The sequence below is a fragment of the Tiliqua scincoides genome, chromosome 3, assembly GCF_035046505.1.
Source record: "Tiliqua scincoides isolate rTilSci1 chromosome 3, rTilSci1.hap2, whole genome shotgun sequence".
Classification (NCBI taxonomy): domain Eukaryota; kingdom Metazoa; phylum Chordata; class Lepidosauria; order Squamata; family Scincidae; genus Tiliqua; species Tiliqua scincoides.
This window is the reverse complement of record NC_089823.1, coordinates 89194232-89209184: the sequence shown is the minus strand read 5'-3', so window position 1 is coordinate 89209184 and position 14953 is coordinate 89194232. Positions and strand designations below refer to the sequence as shown.

The 14953-nt window shown below is 41.9% G+C and overlaps 1 protein-coding gene across 1 annotated transcript in view; it reads right to left on the bottom strand.

Moving 5' to 3' along the window:
• Nucleotides 1-14953, bottom strand: part of ATP10A (ATPase phospholipid transporting 10A (putative)) — a 149348-nt gene that overhangs the window by 47285 nt on the left and 87110 nt on the right. The window contains exons 3-6 of the mRNA XM_066622581.1: nucleotides 12148-12233; nucleotides 3435-3541; nucleotides 3203-3334; nucleotides 1869-2002 (exon numbers count right to left, since the gene is read on the bottom strand). Coding sequence (XP_066478678.1) covers nucleotides 1869-2002; nucleotides 3203-3334; nucleotides 3435-3541; nucleotides 12148-12233 — 459 coding nt within the window. The remainder of the gene's footprint in view (nucleotides 1-1868; nucleotides 2003-3202; nucleotides 3335-3434; nucleotides 3542-12147; nucleotides 12234-14953) is intronic.

Sequence of the window (14953 nt, the reverse complement as noted above, 5' to 3'; positions counted from 1 at the left end):
TCCGCTGCTTTTTGTTTCACATCTGTGAAGCCGCAGCAGCAGCAAGGAAAGGTTAGCCTTGCTTTGCAAAAAGTCTTTTATAGGCCTTGAGCTATCGTGAGATCTTCATTCATTCATATAAGTTCCATAGCTAATATATTCATTTATGTAAATTTATGTAAATTTATACAAATTTGAAATGAAAATTAATTATTTTTTTTCCTGGCCCCAACACAGTGTCCGAGAGATGATGTGGCCCTCCTGCCAACAAGTTTGGACATGCCTGTTCTAGAAGAAAGCACTTAGTTAACCAGCTCATTCTGGGATCCACTGACTCTGCCTGCTTTCACACAAGGCCTCAAAAAGTTGGAGGCGGAAACCTGAGTAGGCGACTGACAAGCAGCATCTCGTCTCTCAAGGCATGAGGCAGTTTTAGCCTTAAGCCATTTCTGCCCAATGTTGCATATAAGTGACAAGGAACAAATACGCACACTTATGGGGCAGGCAAAAATGGGTTAATCTAACTCATATGGAACAATTCATTGGAGAGGCTCATGGACTCTCAGTTGCAGGGATCCTGACTTATGATACAAGCCACCCTTAAAATTCATATGCAATGTATTTCCAGACATCACTGGGGGGGGCAGCACCTGCGTTTCAACCCAACCCTGTTGTCATGATATAGTACAGGGGTGTCAAACTGGTTTCATACAGCGGGCCAAATAGCATTTATGATGCCTGCTGAGGGCCGGAAGTTATGTCATTAGGCAGGTCATAACCAGAAATAAGCACTTTTTTCTCACTTAGGAATTCATTAGCTGCAAATGACAGAAGGGAAAATATCTTCATCGTATTTCAAGATATAGCAGAGCCAAATTATCATGCAGGCCACACTTTGACATCTCAGCACTGCTTAGCAGCTGAGAGCCCAAGGGCCAGATAAAAAGCTTCATCGGGCCGCACCCGGGCCGATTCCTATGTTTGACACCCCTGATATAGTATCTATACTCTGGCATCCTAAACCTTTTTGTTCATTCCATCAAGGGTGGAAGGAACATATTTTTGTTGCACAGCGTATTATGACTGTGCTGGTTTAAAATGCTGTTTCTGAAGCATAAAATGTTAGTGCTCCAGATGTACATTGCCAACCCAAGTACAGGAGTGACCCGGTATCCGGAACCCCCAGAGAGCTTCCCTGAGCCTCCCAATGCCTTATAAGGCATCAAAAACATCACTTACAGTTTCCCTCAGGAAACCAGAAGTAGCTATTTTTTTTGTGCCTTTTTTGCTATTCTGTGGTCTACAGCAACTGTGCATGATCACTGCGGGCCTCGGAAGAGTCTCTGGAGGTGAAGGGAGCCCAGCTCGAGGGGGGAAAGGGGACCCTGCAGATTCAATTTGTGGTTAATTGAAACCCCTTATATACGGGGGCCCCCTGTAATCCCAGGCATCTGCCTTGTGATGAGTGTGCATCAAGGTCCCATTTTATTACTGCAGGAAACTGCTTGTATTGGTTTGGACATTGTTTATGAAATTGTCATTCTGTACTATGTTTTATTGGTGTTTTTGTTGGAAGCTGCCTTGAACCTTGAAATCTCCCATTTCAGAGATGGGACTGAAATATTTTCCATAAATAATTGATTGCTATAAGCTACTACAGTGCCATGCAACAACTGGCTAAGCTGGCTACAACATTAACTCATTGATTCACATGTCTTTGTTCATTGCAGTGGGATCTGTGAGTAAGATCTCTGGCTGTGGGGCATTAAGAATTTTGTTGCCTTGATTTATGATGCGTTAATTTTTTAAATGAAGAGTATGTATTTAGCATCACAAGTGCACTGGAAGAAATAACTAGAAGCTATTTTAATAAGATGCTTCATGGTTACCTGAAACACTATAATCATTGTCAAAAATAAATAAACTGCAGCTTGAAACGGAGACAAATATTTTCCATCAGAACCTGGGACATCAAAAACAGGCTTCTTCTTGTCACCATACTGCCAAACCCAGATTCCATGACCTGTAAGATAGGCAGAAGAAATGAAAAGACAAATCAAATATGAAATGGAAAATCTAAATATTTAATTAACAAGCACGGCAGATAATAACATTGTGCTTTTTCTTGCAACTTTGTGCTATTTTAGAGTGTTACTCTCTGAAAAAGCTGCTTCTCTGACTGTAGGTACACCTTCATTAAACAAAAGCATTGGACTTTCTCATAGTTAGTTTTAAGTTAAGATGCTCAGAACTGAATTCCAAACTAGAATCCCTAGTGCCTTGCAACCAAGGGCCCTTCTCACACATGTGTACCTACGCCACTTCCCTGTGGTGCTTTTCCACATTGTTTGCAGTATTCACTCACATGTCTCAACAAATACGTGGGGATGACTGTGCAAGTTTCTCTGACCTTTGTCTTGACAGGATGTCAATTAGTGCCAAAGACTGAAGCATCTGGTGGCAGATGTGCAATGACAACACAGAAGTAAAAAGCAAGGATCTTAATTGGACTCTAGTCTGGTAAGGGGGATTGTGTACTAGAGCTATTAATTTTTTTCGATCCCCTTAAAAAGCAGGTTTGGGTAAAGGATCACCTGAACCTCTAAAGAAGGAGGGGATTGTAAAGAAAGGTTAAGAAGCCATGCTTGAGAAGTCAGACTCATTTCATACAGAGGGACAAAGTTAGCTTTCACGGTGCCCGCTGAGGGCCAGAAGTTATATCATTAAGCAGATGATGGCAAGAAATAAGCACTTTGTTCTCACATAGGATTATTTGCAAATTACAGAAGAGAAAATGCAAAAATCTTGTTCACATTTTCAAGATATGAGAGAGCCCAATTATCAAGCTGGGAGAGCTAAATTATAATGGCAGCCAGATAAATTGCTTCTGGGGGCAGTATTGGGCCCATGGGCCTTATGTTCGACACCTTTGCTTTAGAACATGGAGCACATAGCGTGCACTAACTATACTTGGACAGCAGAGATTTTCCAGTGGGAAAAGGGCTGTTGCATCCTTCCATTCAAGAGGGGCAAGTTCAAACAAACAAATGAAATTCTGCTCCCTGAGCATCTAATTTTAGTTGAGCAGAGTCCAAATACGGACACTGTCAGTAAATTATGCCATCTGTGTCATCACAGCACATGAGTCAACAAACTTATCTGTACTTCTGTTTTTCTAGCTTCAATATTTCACCCTTCAAAACAAAATGTTAGGGGAACTTACCAATAGCTGAAAATAGACACATCACGATAAGTATGAGAACACACCAAAGGACATCAACATTCATTTGTCTTTCGAGTTTACTACGTTTGTAACGTGGTCCGCTGTTATTTAACAAGGCCTTTGTCTCATGCCCTGCCAAAGGAATTACATTTCATGATAGTATATGGAGCTCTGCTGGTGACACAAAGTGATAAAATGTAGGAGCACAGAGATAAATACAGTAACCTCTTACCTGCATAGATGACTAACCCTGAGACTTCTTCTGTATTTCTAATTGTACATCCTCGCAACAAAAGGTTTTCTTTATACAGTGCAACCTTTTTCCCATTTCCATGCACACTAAAAAAAATAACAAGAGACAATGACTTTATAAATATCTACAGAGGAGGGCGTATGTAAAATTCTAACTGACATCTAGACAAGCTAGAAAGAAGAAATTTAGCGTTTTTATCATCCAAGCAAAAATGAGAAAATTCCCAGTCCTAAGCTTCAGAATTTTGTTCTTCATTGGAAGTTCACAAAACTTGACATGGAAAGTTTCCCACTTTGCTCAGTGAGAAGTCTGGAGAAAATTTAGTACTTTCTAGAACTTGGTGATAAATATCCTGGATGCAAGGAATGCAGGTAAATTTTCCAAGAAGTGAGAGAGGGGGATATATCTCTTTTTTTTTTTTTTAAGTCAAATATTCAGAAGACTTCTTGCCAAACAAAGAGGCAAGATTATACGCATCTAATACACAAGTATAGGACTTGGGCAGGGTGTCTTAAAATCCAGAGGCTGGTCTAGCCAGACCCTGCTTTTCCTAGGTGTGGGGAGTAGGCAAGGAGAACCAGGCCACAATATATGTTCAAAAGAGTAATATTTATTGAAAAACGTACAAAAACATAGAAGACAAATGAAAAAGACATACTTTGTTATGTGCAAATACTACTATTGCTCTGAGTAGACAGTTACATATTTTCTTTTCGTTCATTCGAGATAATCCCACCTTTCTCCTGGACACCCAAGGTGGTTCACAACACATGAAATATATATCAATTAAAAACTTATGAAACTATAAAATAGATTAACACCATATTACAAAGCCAAACTGCAACAAGTAGTAGCTACAAAACCATCAATCGTACAACATTAAATAATAATAACAAACTACAAGCACCATTCTGCAGCCAGCAAGTATGCTGTTAAAACCCTACTGGGTTCTGAAGGGTTTTTTAAATCAGGCATCTTCAGGCCTTGCCAGAAGGCTTCTAAAGCAGGAGCAATTCTCAAAAAAGGGAGGGAATTGCACAGGTGCCACTATCACAAAAGCCCTATTTCTGGCTGCCACCCCCCCCCCAATCTCTCTCAACAGAGGCACATCCAAAAGGGTCCTCACAGATAACTTAAAGAAAGAGGGCCTGTTTTTATGGAAGGAGACGGTTTCTCAATTAAGCCATAGAAAGCTGTAAATGTCAAAAACAGCACCTTGAATTGGGTCCATAACCAAACTAGCAGCCAATGCAGCCGCCAAAGCAACGGTCCAATAGAGTCAAATCGCCAGCCTCCAGCAATCCCACGTGCTGCCACATTCTGCACACTAGCTGCAACTTCTGGACCATCTTCAAGGGCATGTGAATGTGCAATGTAAAACACCTAACCAAAAATTAATGCAGGTACCTACAAGGCTACACCACATGATTTTATTTTTTCCCCCTCCCTGAGGATAAGTTCCTTGCTGGGTATGGCTGATAATAATCATATGCCTAACTTTCTAAGAAAAAGTTCTTACATCCCCAAAGCAGTACAAAAAGTTCCATGGAAATCAAGAAATGCCTCTATCTACTGTACTTCTGTAGTCCTTGAAGTTGCCTGCTCCACTCCAGCTGTCTTAAATTGCTGGTATTGATATGTTAGTGTTCTGTTAACACTCTTGCTAATGATTTACACAAAACAAATGTTGCTCAGAGGATAACATAGGCAAGGATCAGAGCATTGTCACTTTTGTAACTGATCTTTAACTGTTTCTAATTTCTTTTTCACACCATTATCTATTTCTGATAAAATCAGCTGCCTTTCCTTTAAAAGAAGAGCCAATAGTAAGCAACCCTAATAAGCAAACTTCTAGTATGAGCTGTAATGTTTCCCAGACAGCAACCTGTTCTGTAGTGGACCCATTCTCTAAAAAGAAATTAAAAAAGAAAATAGATGTATTATCTACAGCATGTGTTATAAAGTGCTAAGGAGGAAGGTTTGTGGGGAGATGAGGGCACTAGGCTTTACATACTGAGTGGAAACTACCTATCGCATCTCTAACTGCGGATGTGTCATTCTCTACAGAGTATACAAATTTACATGTGGTTAAAGTGTAATTCAGTTCACCATGATATAGTCATGGGCCCCAAACCACAGATACTCTAGTGCAGCAGCAGAATGCACGCATACTAGTGGATGTGTTGACCTACTTGCCTGAACCTGCCAAACAGATGGTTGGTGCTATCTGCTCTGACAGCAGAGATTGCCTGCTGGGGACAGGAAATTCCACCCTCCTTCCTCTAGACAAGTGATCACTGCTATCAAGCTGGCAACGAGTGACCTCAATCTAGCAGGTCTCATGCATGTGGCATCTTTTTACGCAGCTGGGCCCATAGGAAAGGACCGTAGCTCAGTGAAAGAATACATACCCTGCATGCAAAAGGTCCCAGGTTCAATTCCAGCCTACCTAGGTATGAATAGGAAAATAGCCTGCCTGAAACAGTGGACAGCCACTGCCAATCAATGCAGACAACACTGAGCTAATTGGAATAATGCTCAGACTTGGTAGAAAAAAGCTTTCCTATATCCTGATATGATGTAGGAGGAAATTCACATATGGAACCCTTGAGTTGAACCAGGGTGACAGAAATTCCCCCCCCCCAATCTCTTTTCACATCCAAACATGCTACATTAAAAATACAAACATCTGGTTCAGAAGCTATCTTTCAAAACTGACTCTAGTCAAGAGAGTGCTACAAATCATCCTCAGGATAAAAAATTATGGATGAGTGGCTGATGCTAATCTTTTCTGGTGACATTCTTATAAAGATGCCTTCACACAGAATTATCAGTGTACATTTTGAAGATATGGTATGTAGTTCCCAATAGCTAAACCCCACATAAGTAGAACCTTCCAAAATGGAAAACTGAATTGCACAGATCAACACCACTAAAAACAAACACTAAAAATCAACACCACCCTCATACAACATGAAGGGGCCAATTCAGTCAGTCTGTCTACCACCTTCTCCTGAGCATAGCCTTCTGCTTGTTGGGAGACTGCCAATGGGGTAGGTGTGTTGGGTCAGTCACAGAGGAGTACGCACAGGAGAGGATGGGGAGGATGTGGTGAATGCAGCAGGCCCTGACTGTGCTCTCTTGTATGTAGTTTCCTGTTCTTAAAAGCAGAAGGAAATAAGACTGCAATACTGTGCACATTTACCTGGAAGGAAGTCCCATTCAACATAGTGAAACTTGCTTCTGCGTTTACATATATACAATTGCATGTAACTGTCTCCTGCATTTTTTTTTAAGTTTGAAAAAAACTTAATTTTACTCTCTTCTGGTGACAGTACTGCAGAATTCTAACTACTCTAAAGTACATTCATTAGTTGAAACCTTAAAAAGAACTCATTTTGCCTTGTCATATTTTCTGTTATTTCATTCATATCCCCCCCCTCCCCATAGCACTATTTACTAATTTATTGTGAGCTGTTCTGGCTTTCAAGGAAGCAGCCTCCTAACAAAAAAGATGATGCTCTTCTTACAACTAAGAAATCTACCAAGAAGTGGAACCTGCTGTTGCCTAAAAAAGGACAAATGGCTAAAGGCAAAAGAATCTACACAAAGAGAAGGAAGTAGAATAAAAAAAAAAAACTCTTAAGCACAATCCTACACATCTCCACTCAGAAATAAGTCCCATTGTTTTCAATGTGGCTTATGCCCAGGAAAGTGCATGCAGAGTTGCATCCTAAAATATCCCTTATGTTAAATGCTTGCTACCCATTAGCCACACCTATTACATCATAGGAAGCAATTCTGTTTGTGAGACTGCATTGCTGCATTAAAAAGAGAAAAAGTTCAAGTTAAATACGTCAGTAGACTAAAAGAAGTATAATGAATTCTTAACCCAAGTTTACATGAAGCAATTTTACACAGTATGCAGGTGTGCCCCAGTGAGGAGGAATGGTGGGCAGGTGGGTGGGCAAATTAGAGGCTTGCCTCCAGTGTGATGGTCAATGATTGCAGCTGCAAAGCTGAAGGAGGCATGAAGCAGCTGCCATGACCACCATCCCGCTACTGCCTACTCTCCTTGTGGCTGGGTGGGGGAGGAACTGGCCAGTTCAGAGAAGGCCATTAACTCAGTGATTCCCAAAAAGTAAGCTGTGGCACCCTGGGAAGGTGCCAAAAGCAGCCAGGAGTGCCACGGGTCAAGGGTGTCCCTTGAAGCCCTCCTCCTTCCTTAAAGCCAGCATTCTCGGATGAAAAACTGGAGAAAGTTAGGGGCAACAGCATTCTCTCTCCTTCTTGGTTCATTGGTACTGTCTGAGCCGGGCAGGGGCTTTAGCGCTCATTGTTTTACTTTCACCTTTTTGGTGCAGTGGTTAGCAATTAAGATGGATTCCATGAATAGCGGGAAAGTGAGTGGGGAGGAAGCTGAAAGACTGAGAGCGCAATTCTAAAAAGGAAATGAGCCAAAGCAATAATAATAATAATAATAATAATAATAATAATAATAATAATAATAATAATAGTATTTATATACCGCTTTTCAACTAAATGTTCACAAAGCAGTTTACAGAGAAAAATCAAATAACTAAATGGCTCCCTGTCCCAAAAGGGCTCACAATCTAAAAAGATGCAAATGAATACCAGCAGTCACTAGAACAGACAGTGCTGGGGTGAGGTGGGCCAGTTACTCTCCCCCTGCTAAAAAAAGGAGCACCCACTTGAAAAAGTGCCTCTTACCCAATTAGCAGGGGTTAAGCAAGTCCTTTGCACCACACCACCAGTGTCATGAAAGTGCCGTAAAGCACTTTTGCACCACCAGGAGAGGAGGGAGGCGGATGTGAGCCCCACTTGGTTGGCATAAAAGGTAAGCCCACACCAGCTGAGTTAGATTGGTCCGAGGGTCTGGGGGGGCATGGGGAGTGCAGAAAGCGCTTTGGGGCGGGGGAGGGCAGGTGATGGGCAAGCAGGGGCAGAGCCAGGATCTGACACTTATGCCAAATCCTATCCCCCTTTCTCACAAACCCCTCCGGGCTGCTTGGATCAGCACTACCTCTTGAGGTGGCGCAGATCCTAAGGAGGTGCCCCAGATCCAAGTAGCCCAATTGAGGCTGCTGTAGTGTTACCCAGGGAGAAGAGAAGCAATTCCCTTTGTCCTGAGCTGAGCCACAACTGGCCCCAACCTTGCCTTAGAAGCAGGGCAGGCCTGCTGGCCTGCCTACTCCAGGGCAGGTTCGGATCGGGCTGCCCCACTCTGAATGGTTTCTTCTGGCACTCAGAGGCTAACTCTTGTTGCCTTGGGCTACATTCTAGTGCAGCAGACAAAGTTGCCTAGCTCCCTTCATCCCAATTATTTTCAGGGATAAAATTGGAAGTACTACTGAGGTTGGGCTTACCCCACCTCCCCCCCAAAAGTAACGTGATGTTGGGGAGCCACAACTAACAGTCAGTAGGTCAAGGGAGCCATGGATCAAAAAGATTGGGAACCACTGCAGTAACCCATGTGTCAACAAAAAAGGGAGTGAATCTGGATCTGGACCATGACTGGAGAAGGAAGTCTTAAATTTCTGTTCCTGCTACAGACCCTGATTCATATCGCCCTTCTCATGGTTGCTGTGTTTGAAAGAAAAAATTTAAGCCTGTCAGCATTAATGACCGACTTAATGAAATGTGCAATTTGGTTGCTAAAGCACTGCTATATTTTTATTACTGGTATTGTGTTATTATTATTTAAATAGTGACAAAAAGTAAGCATGGTCCTTTATAGAATAAAAGGAGGAAAACAATAGCTGGGAGTAGAAAAGGAATAGAGAGCCTTTTATGGACTAACGTGGAAGCTCTCTTCTACAGTTTGTCTGCTGCAAGTACTTCAGGTAACATATTGATTACAAGGGTCAATGAAAGTTTGAGGTCATGAAAGGTCGAGGAGCAGTCTACCCACTCTACTTAAAAAGGATGTTTATGGAAGTTGAAACATATCATTGCCTAAAATCTTACAGTAGCTTAGAGAACAGAAGGGGGAGTCTGCTGGTAGTGACCTCTTTGTCCTGAATGCCTGACTGGAATAATTTAAGTGCTGCCCCTATGTTTCTGTCGTTTAACACACAGATGGCTGATATTCTACTTCAACTATCATGGCAACTGTTATTTACAAGATAAATTATACAAGCAAAGAAAATTGCCTGAAAATAGAGAGCCAGTCACACAATTAAGACTATTTAGGCAATAAATGTTCTGTTTAAAATTTCCCACCAATTTTTAAAAAAAATTTTTTAAACTGGGGTCCTTCCCAACAAGTCGCCTAGCTCCCTTCAGAAAGGAAGCAGAAAGGAAGCAGAAATTCTGGGATCTCAACCGATTTGTGACAAACCAAGAAAGAAATTTTGGGGGGGTCATGGTGGTTAGCTCAGTATTATACATTGGGCATTATTAGGAGAAAGGCTGAAAAATAAATGGCCAGAATAATAATCCCTTTTATATGTTGCAGCCAAATTTGGAATAGTGTGTGCAATCCCTGTTGCTCATCTGAGAAAGGATCTTGTAGAACTGGGGGAGGTGTAATAAGGGGCAACCAAAATGATCAAGAGGTTGGAGAACCTTTTACTCTTTTAGTTTAGGAAAAAAAGATGACTACAGGGCGATATGAGAGAGGTTTATGGAACTATGCACGCTGTATATAAAGTGGATAGAGAAAAATATTTCTCCTCTCATAACAACAGAACTGGGAGGGGGCATCCAGAGAAAATGATTGTGACTAGATTCAGGGCAGGTGAAATATAACACTCTACACAACATAAAGTTAACTGAGATGGAATTAATAGTTATAAGATGTGGCATTGCCCCTGGCTTAAATGGCTTATAAGGGGAGCAGACAATTTTGTCGAGGATTGGTCCATCAGCAACTATTAGTCCAGAGAGCTGAACAGAACCACTGCATTCAGGGACAGCATGCTGCTGAACAGCAGTTGCTGGGAGAAGGCTGTTGCATTCGTGCCTGGCTAGTGGGCTTTTAGGAAGCATCTGGCTCTGGCCACTGTCGAAAACAGGATGCTGAATGAGATGAGCCCTTGACCTGATCCAGCACAACTGCACTGAACAAAGAGGCCTTAATGCTGCCACTCATCTATTTATGACAGTAGTTACACAGTCCAAGAGTTCAGAAAGTGTCTTTTTTTCCATTCAATTTGCCTCTGAGACATATACAGAAGAACAGGAGTTGTGCTGAACTTTTAACAGTTTTTCCATGTACACTGTGTCTTAACAAATCTTCCCAATATGGTTTTTGGTGTTATTTGAGTCTTCATAATTTATTCACTGCAGATCTTGTGTTTAATTCATCCCGGGGCCTCAGTTCTTGTTCTAATGAAGACTGTTCTTCAGACTTTAAACTTGAGTTAAAGCTTTCCCAGATTTATCCTTCATCCCTACGTATTTTCCTGACTTTATGCTGGCTCCTTGCATAGTGGGTACAGTTAAAATAAGAGGAAGTCAGGCAGAATGCTTAAGAAAGCCAGTAAAGATTGCTGAGAGTAATGTCTCAGGTCACATCAGATACATACAGCCAAGCAATTCATCCCAGAGTGCCCTGTCTCTGTCTTTTTAATCAATTATAAAACCTGGGATGGACTTTTCCTGTAGTTACTTCCAAACAGCTGCCATGCTTCCCCACTTGCAAAGTTTCTTCAGAACCACTTTTCAGACATCACCCACACATATAACAAACACACACAAGTAGTGGTACAGCATTGGCAGGCTCTGCACTCAACATCTGTGCATTCACTGCACTGTTTCAAAAGATCCCTGGGTGTATGCTATGTACATGGATGCCTCTTGAAAACAAATGGGGGTATATTCAGACAGAGTAACAAATGCATGTGTATTCATTGTATCTGTGGATAATGTCTGAAAAAGGGCTAGAGGTTGCAAACACTGGGGAGCACCTGCAGAAGCCCCTTGCACAAGTTTCAGCCAACATGTTCCATTTTCCCCCCTCTATTAATCTGGGTTAATTTTTGCTTCCTGACCAACTATAATGGCCTAAAAAACAGAGCCCTTTGAGTCATGTTTGGGGTGTGCATGTGTGTTAAACTTTTAAATTAATAAATAAAATAAATTGTGATTAAACTGTCATCATGAAACCCAACTCTGCTTTATGACACTATTGACAAAAAAAGCACCCACTAACAGCAGTGCAAATTTTTGCACACAACTACTACACATAGGGAGATTATATTGGGGGTACAGGATGCTAATTGGTCAAAACATATGAATTGTCAGTAAGCTGATGAAAGTTCTCAGGCTGCTGCCGGGATTCTCCGGTTGCACACAGCTGGCGATAATCCGGCTGCTGTTAAGGGAGAGATGCATCTTCTCCATTAGTGATAGGGAGTGGCACTCCAGGTGCAGTATAACTGGGTGCCTGAGGATGGGCCTGGTCGTAGTTGTCCCCAAGTTCTTGTTGTGGAGGGCAGGTGCTGGCCTTGGCCATTACATGTATGCAGCCAACAGTATACAGGTGTATGGCAAACATATTCATACAACTAATGTCTCTCTCTGCCTGCCCAGATCAAGCTGAGTTCATCTTCCTTTGAGTCACCTGAATTTTCCTTAACACCTATATAAATAAAATGTGAACATCTCAGACAACTTCATTCTACATGAGCAGATTAGCATAGAAGAGGAACTGGTAGAATATACTCACATGTAGCCTCGAAACCTACTTAAATCATTGTTCGGTTCCTCGCATTCAATGGTGCTAGTAAACTTCAGTGGATCAAACTCAGAATCCTGGAATGGGAAAAAAGTATTAAGCAATTAACAGAAAGTTAACACAAAAATTATAATTATAAATTTAAAATTTATAAATTTATTTGGGCACTTGTGGCATCTGCAGATGAGGAAGCTAAAATGAACAGTGAAATCTCTGGTCTCTAAAATAGATCCAAGGCTTAGGTTTCACCAAGACCTCTGGGTGTCCAATTAAACATCTCTCTGCACCCTTCTTGACAAAGGTGTCCTCTGTTGCTGTCTCTCCCTTTCTGAACTAGGAAGGGATAGCAGAGATAGCCTGATTCACCATAGAAGGGTACAGGATTTTGGTAAACGTGGGCACTGTGCCTTATATGTCTGGGTCTCATGGGAACTCAGCTCACATAATTTTCTTGCTCACATAAAAAAATGCTAACTGGGCAAACACCCTTTAAGTGGTTCTCTTATGTTTAGCAGGGGGAAAGCAATTGTGCCTCTTCACCCCAGCATGACATCTTTCCAGTGGTTGTGGGTTGGTGTTTCTACTTAGAATGTGAGCCCTTTTCGGGCAGAGAACCATCTTTTCATGTACAGTGGACCCCTGCTTTAAGACGATAATCAATTCTGGACCATCTCCTATGCCTATCCCCTATCTTCTGTGTTTCTTCCCAACTCCTGGGAGCTGTCGGTGTGCTTGCTGGGCTGTTCCCATAAGAAGTTGGAGAAGTTAGACTCATCACAAAAGACCTCAGCTGCGCACTTGGAAGATGCATGTCCGCTTCAAAATTTCAAGCTATATTTATGCTTTACCAATTAAGTTGCATCCGCTAAATCAGGAGTCTCCAAACTCTTCAGTACAAGGGCACTGAAGAGTATATATTTTACACATTTCTGCAGGCCAAAATAATTAATTTTATAAATGAATGAATGAAATTTAAATAAATAAGTAAGTTTTACTTTGGTATTTTCTGAAATAACCATGATATGATTCAGAACAAAAGAGAAACAGAGGTGCTAAACTGAGAAATGATATGTAATGAGTAAAAATGTCAAACCAGCAAATGCTCTAGCAAATTAGCAAATGCTCTGACAAAAACCAAGTTGCTGTGGGCCGGATAAAATATCGTAGCAGGTCAGATGTGGCCTCCGGGCTATAGTTTGGAAATCCCTGCCCTAGATGAACCTTTCCTTAATGAGAGGAATGCCCTATATTGGCATCAGTCCAGCCTATTATAATCTGTTGCACGTGGCTGATAAGAAAATTTTTAATAAGAAGAACCCCATGTAGTGTATCACTTTGCTGTCAAGTGGTCCATTTTTGCCAATTTGCACTAATTTCTTGATAAAGCAGCTGGAGTAAACAACTAGTCTATATAAAGCTCTATAGTTGGCCATTGCTTTGCCCCTGAGCATTACTGGGGGACACTGGAGGCTGCGTCGCTCATGGGGTTGCCTTGAAATGTCTAGAGAGGCCCATGTGCATTGATGCTCTGATGCCTGAGGACACTGTAAGGGCACAATCCTAACTTATTTTCCAGTTCCAACATAAGGGCAGTGCAAATCCTAGGTAAGGAAACAAACGTTCCCTTACTTTGAGGAGGCCTCTGTGAGTGCCCGCCAACTTCAGAATGCAGGACACGTCCCATTGGCACAGCTACACCAGTGCTGGAAAGTTGGTTAGGATTTAGGACTAAGTCTTATAAAGACAAGCTCTCCAGTGGCATTCAAACATCCCATGAGTTCTTCTCTGCAGTGCCGCCCCCAACTGCAAGCATATTCAAGCAGCACAACCAGACCCCCCTCCGTTCCTCCCTCCTCAGTACCTTCCCCGTCCCCCTAAGCCAAACTCAAGCAGTACCCACAACTTTTCACCCCATCCAACGCCTGAACTCAGCTGCAGCCTCCCCAACCTAATAGGAGTGTTCGTGGATGGGTAGGGCTTCTGCAGAGCTCTCCTGTGAGAGCTCTGCAGGGCAGACTTTCCCTTGCTAATGCATGATGCTTCATGATAGCTCAGATGCTAGGAAGAGTGGCTGCGTTGGGCCAGCAAGGATTCCTGCAGGTCTCCAACGAGCCTCTGGCCAAGGGCTCCCTGGGGGCAGGATTGGGGAAATGGCCCACGGGCCTGGGTTTGGGCAGCCCTGCTTTAGACAAATAAAGCTCTTTTATGACAGCCTTAAGACTCACTTCTTCCTCTCATCCAAAAGAATCTCCAGCCCATGGCACCAGCCAGGGGTGGGAAAAGACATGCCCTGAGCAATAAAAACAAATAAACCACAAACACGTGAAAACAGATTAAAGTACAAAAAGAGCAGCTTTTATTCTGTAAGTTCCCTTCAGGAAATTATATTTTTAAGGCAGGGTATAAACATAAAAATATGCTGAAGATTCCAGTTCTACCGTGATTTCTGAAACAGCTCTCTGGTGTGACAAACAATTGCTAGTGCTCATTCTCCTATCATCTAGGCATATTTTAAAAGCAAATTAATTTGGGTTTGCTAAAATGTCCAGGAAGGATGAAAATACTACCATCACCATTGGCAGGTTTCAAATGTTTAAGTTCAAGGAAAGCCACAATCCAATCTGGGACAATATAAATCAATGCATTGTCAATTAGGAGAATGTTAATACAAGCCTTCTGAAAATATAATCAGGACTTCTTAATTGCTTCATGCTAGCTCAGATAAATTAATCCTGCACAGTAAATTAGGCACATACAGTAGGATGCTTCTTTCCTAATTAACATTTAAAATTCTTCT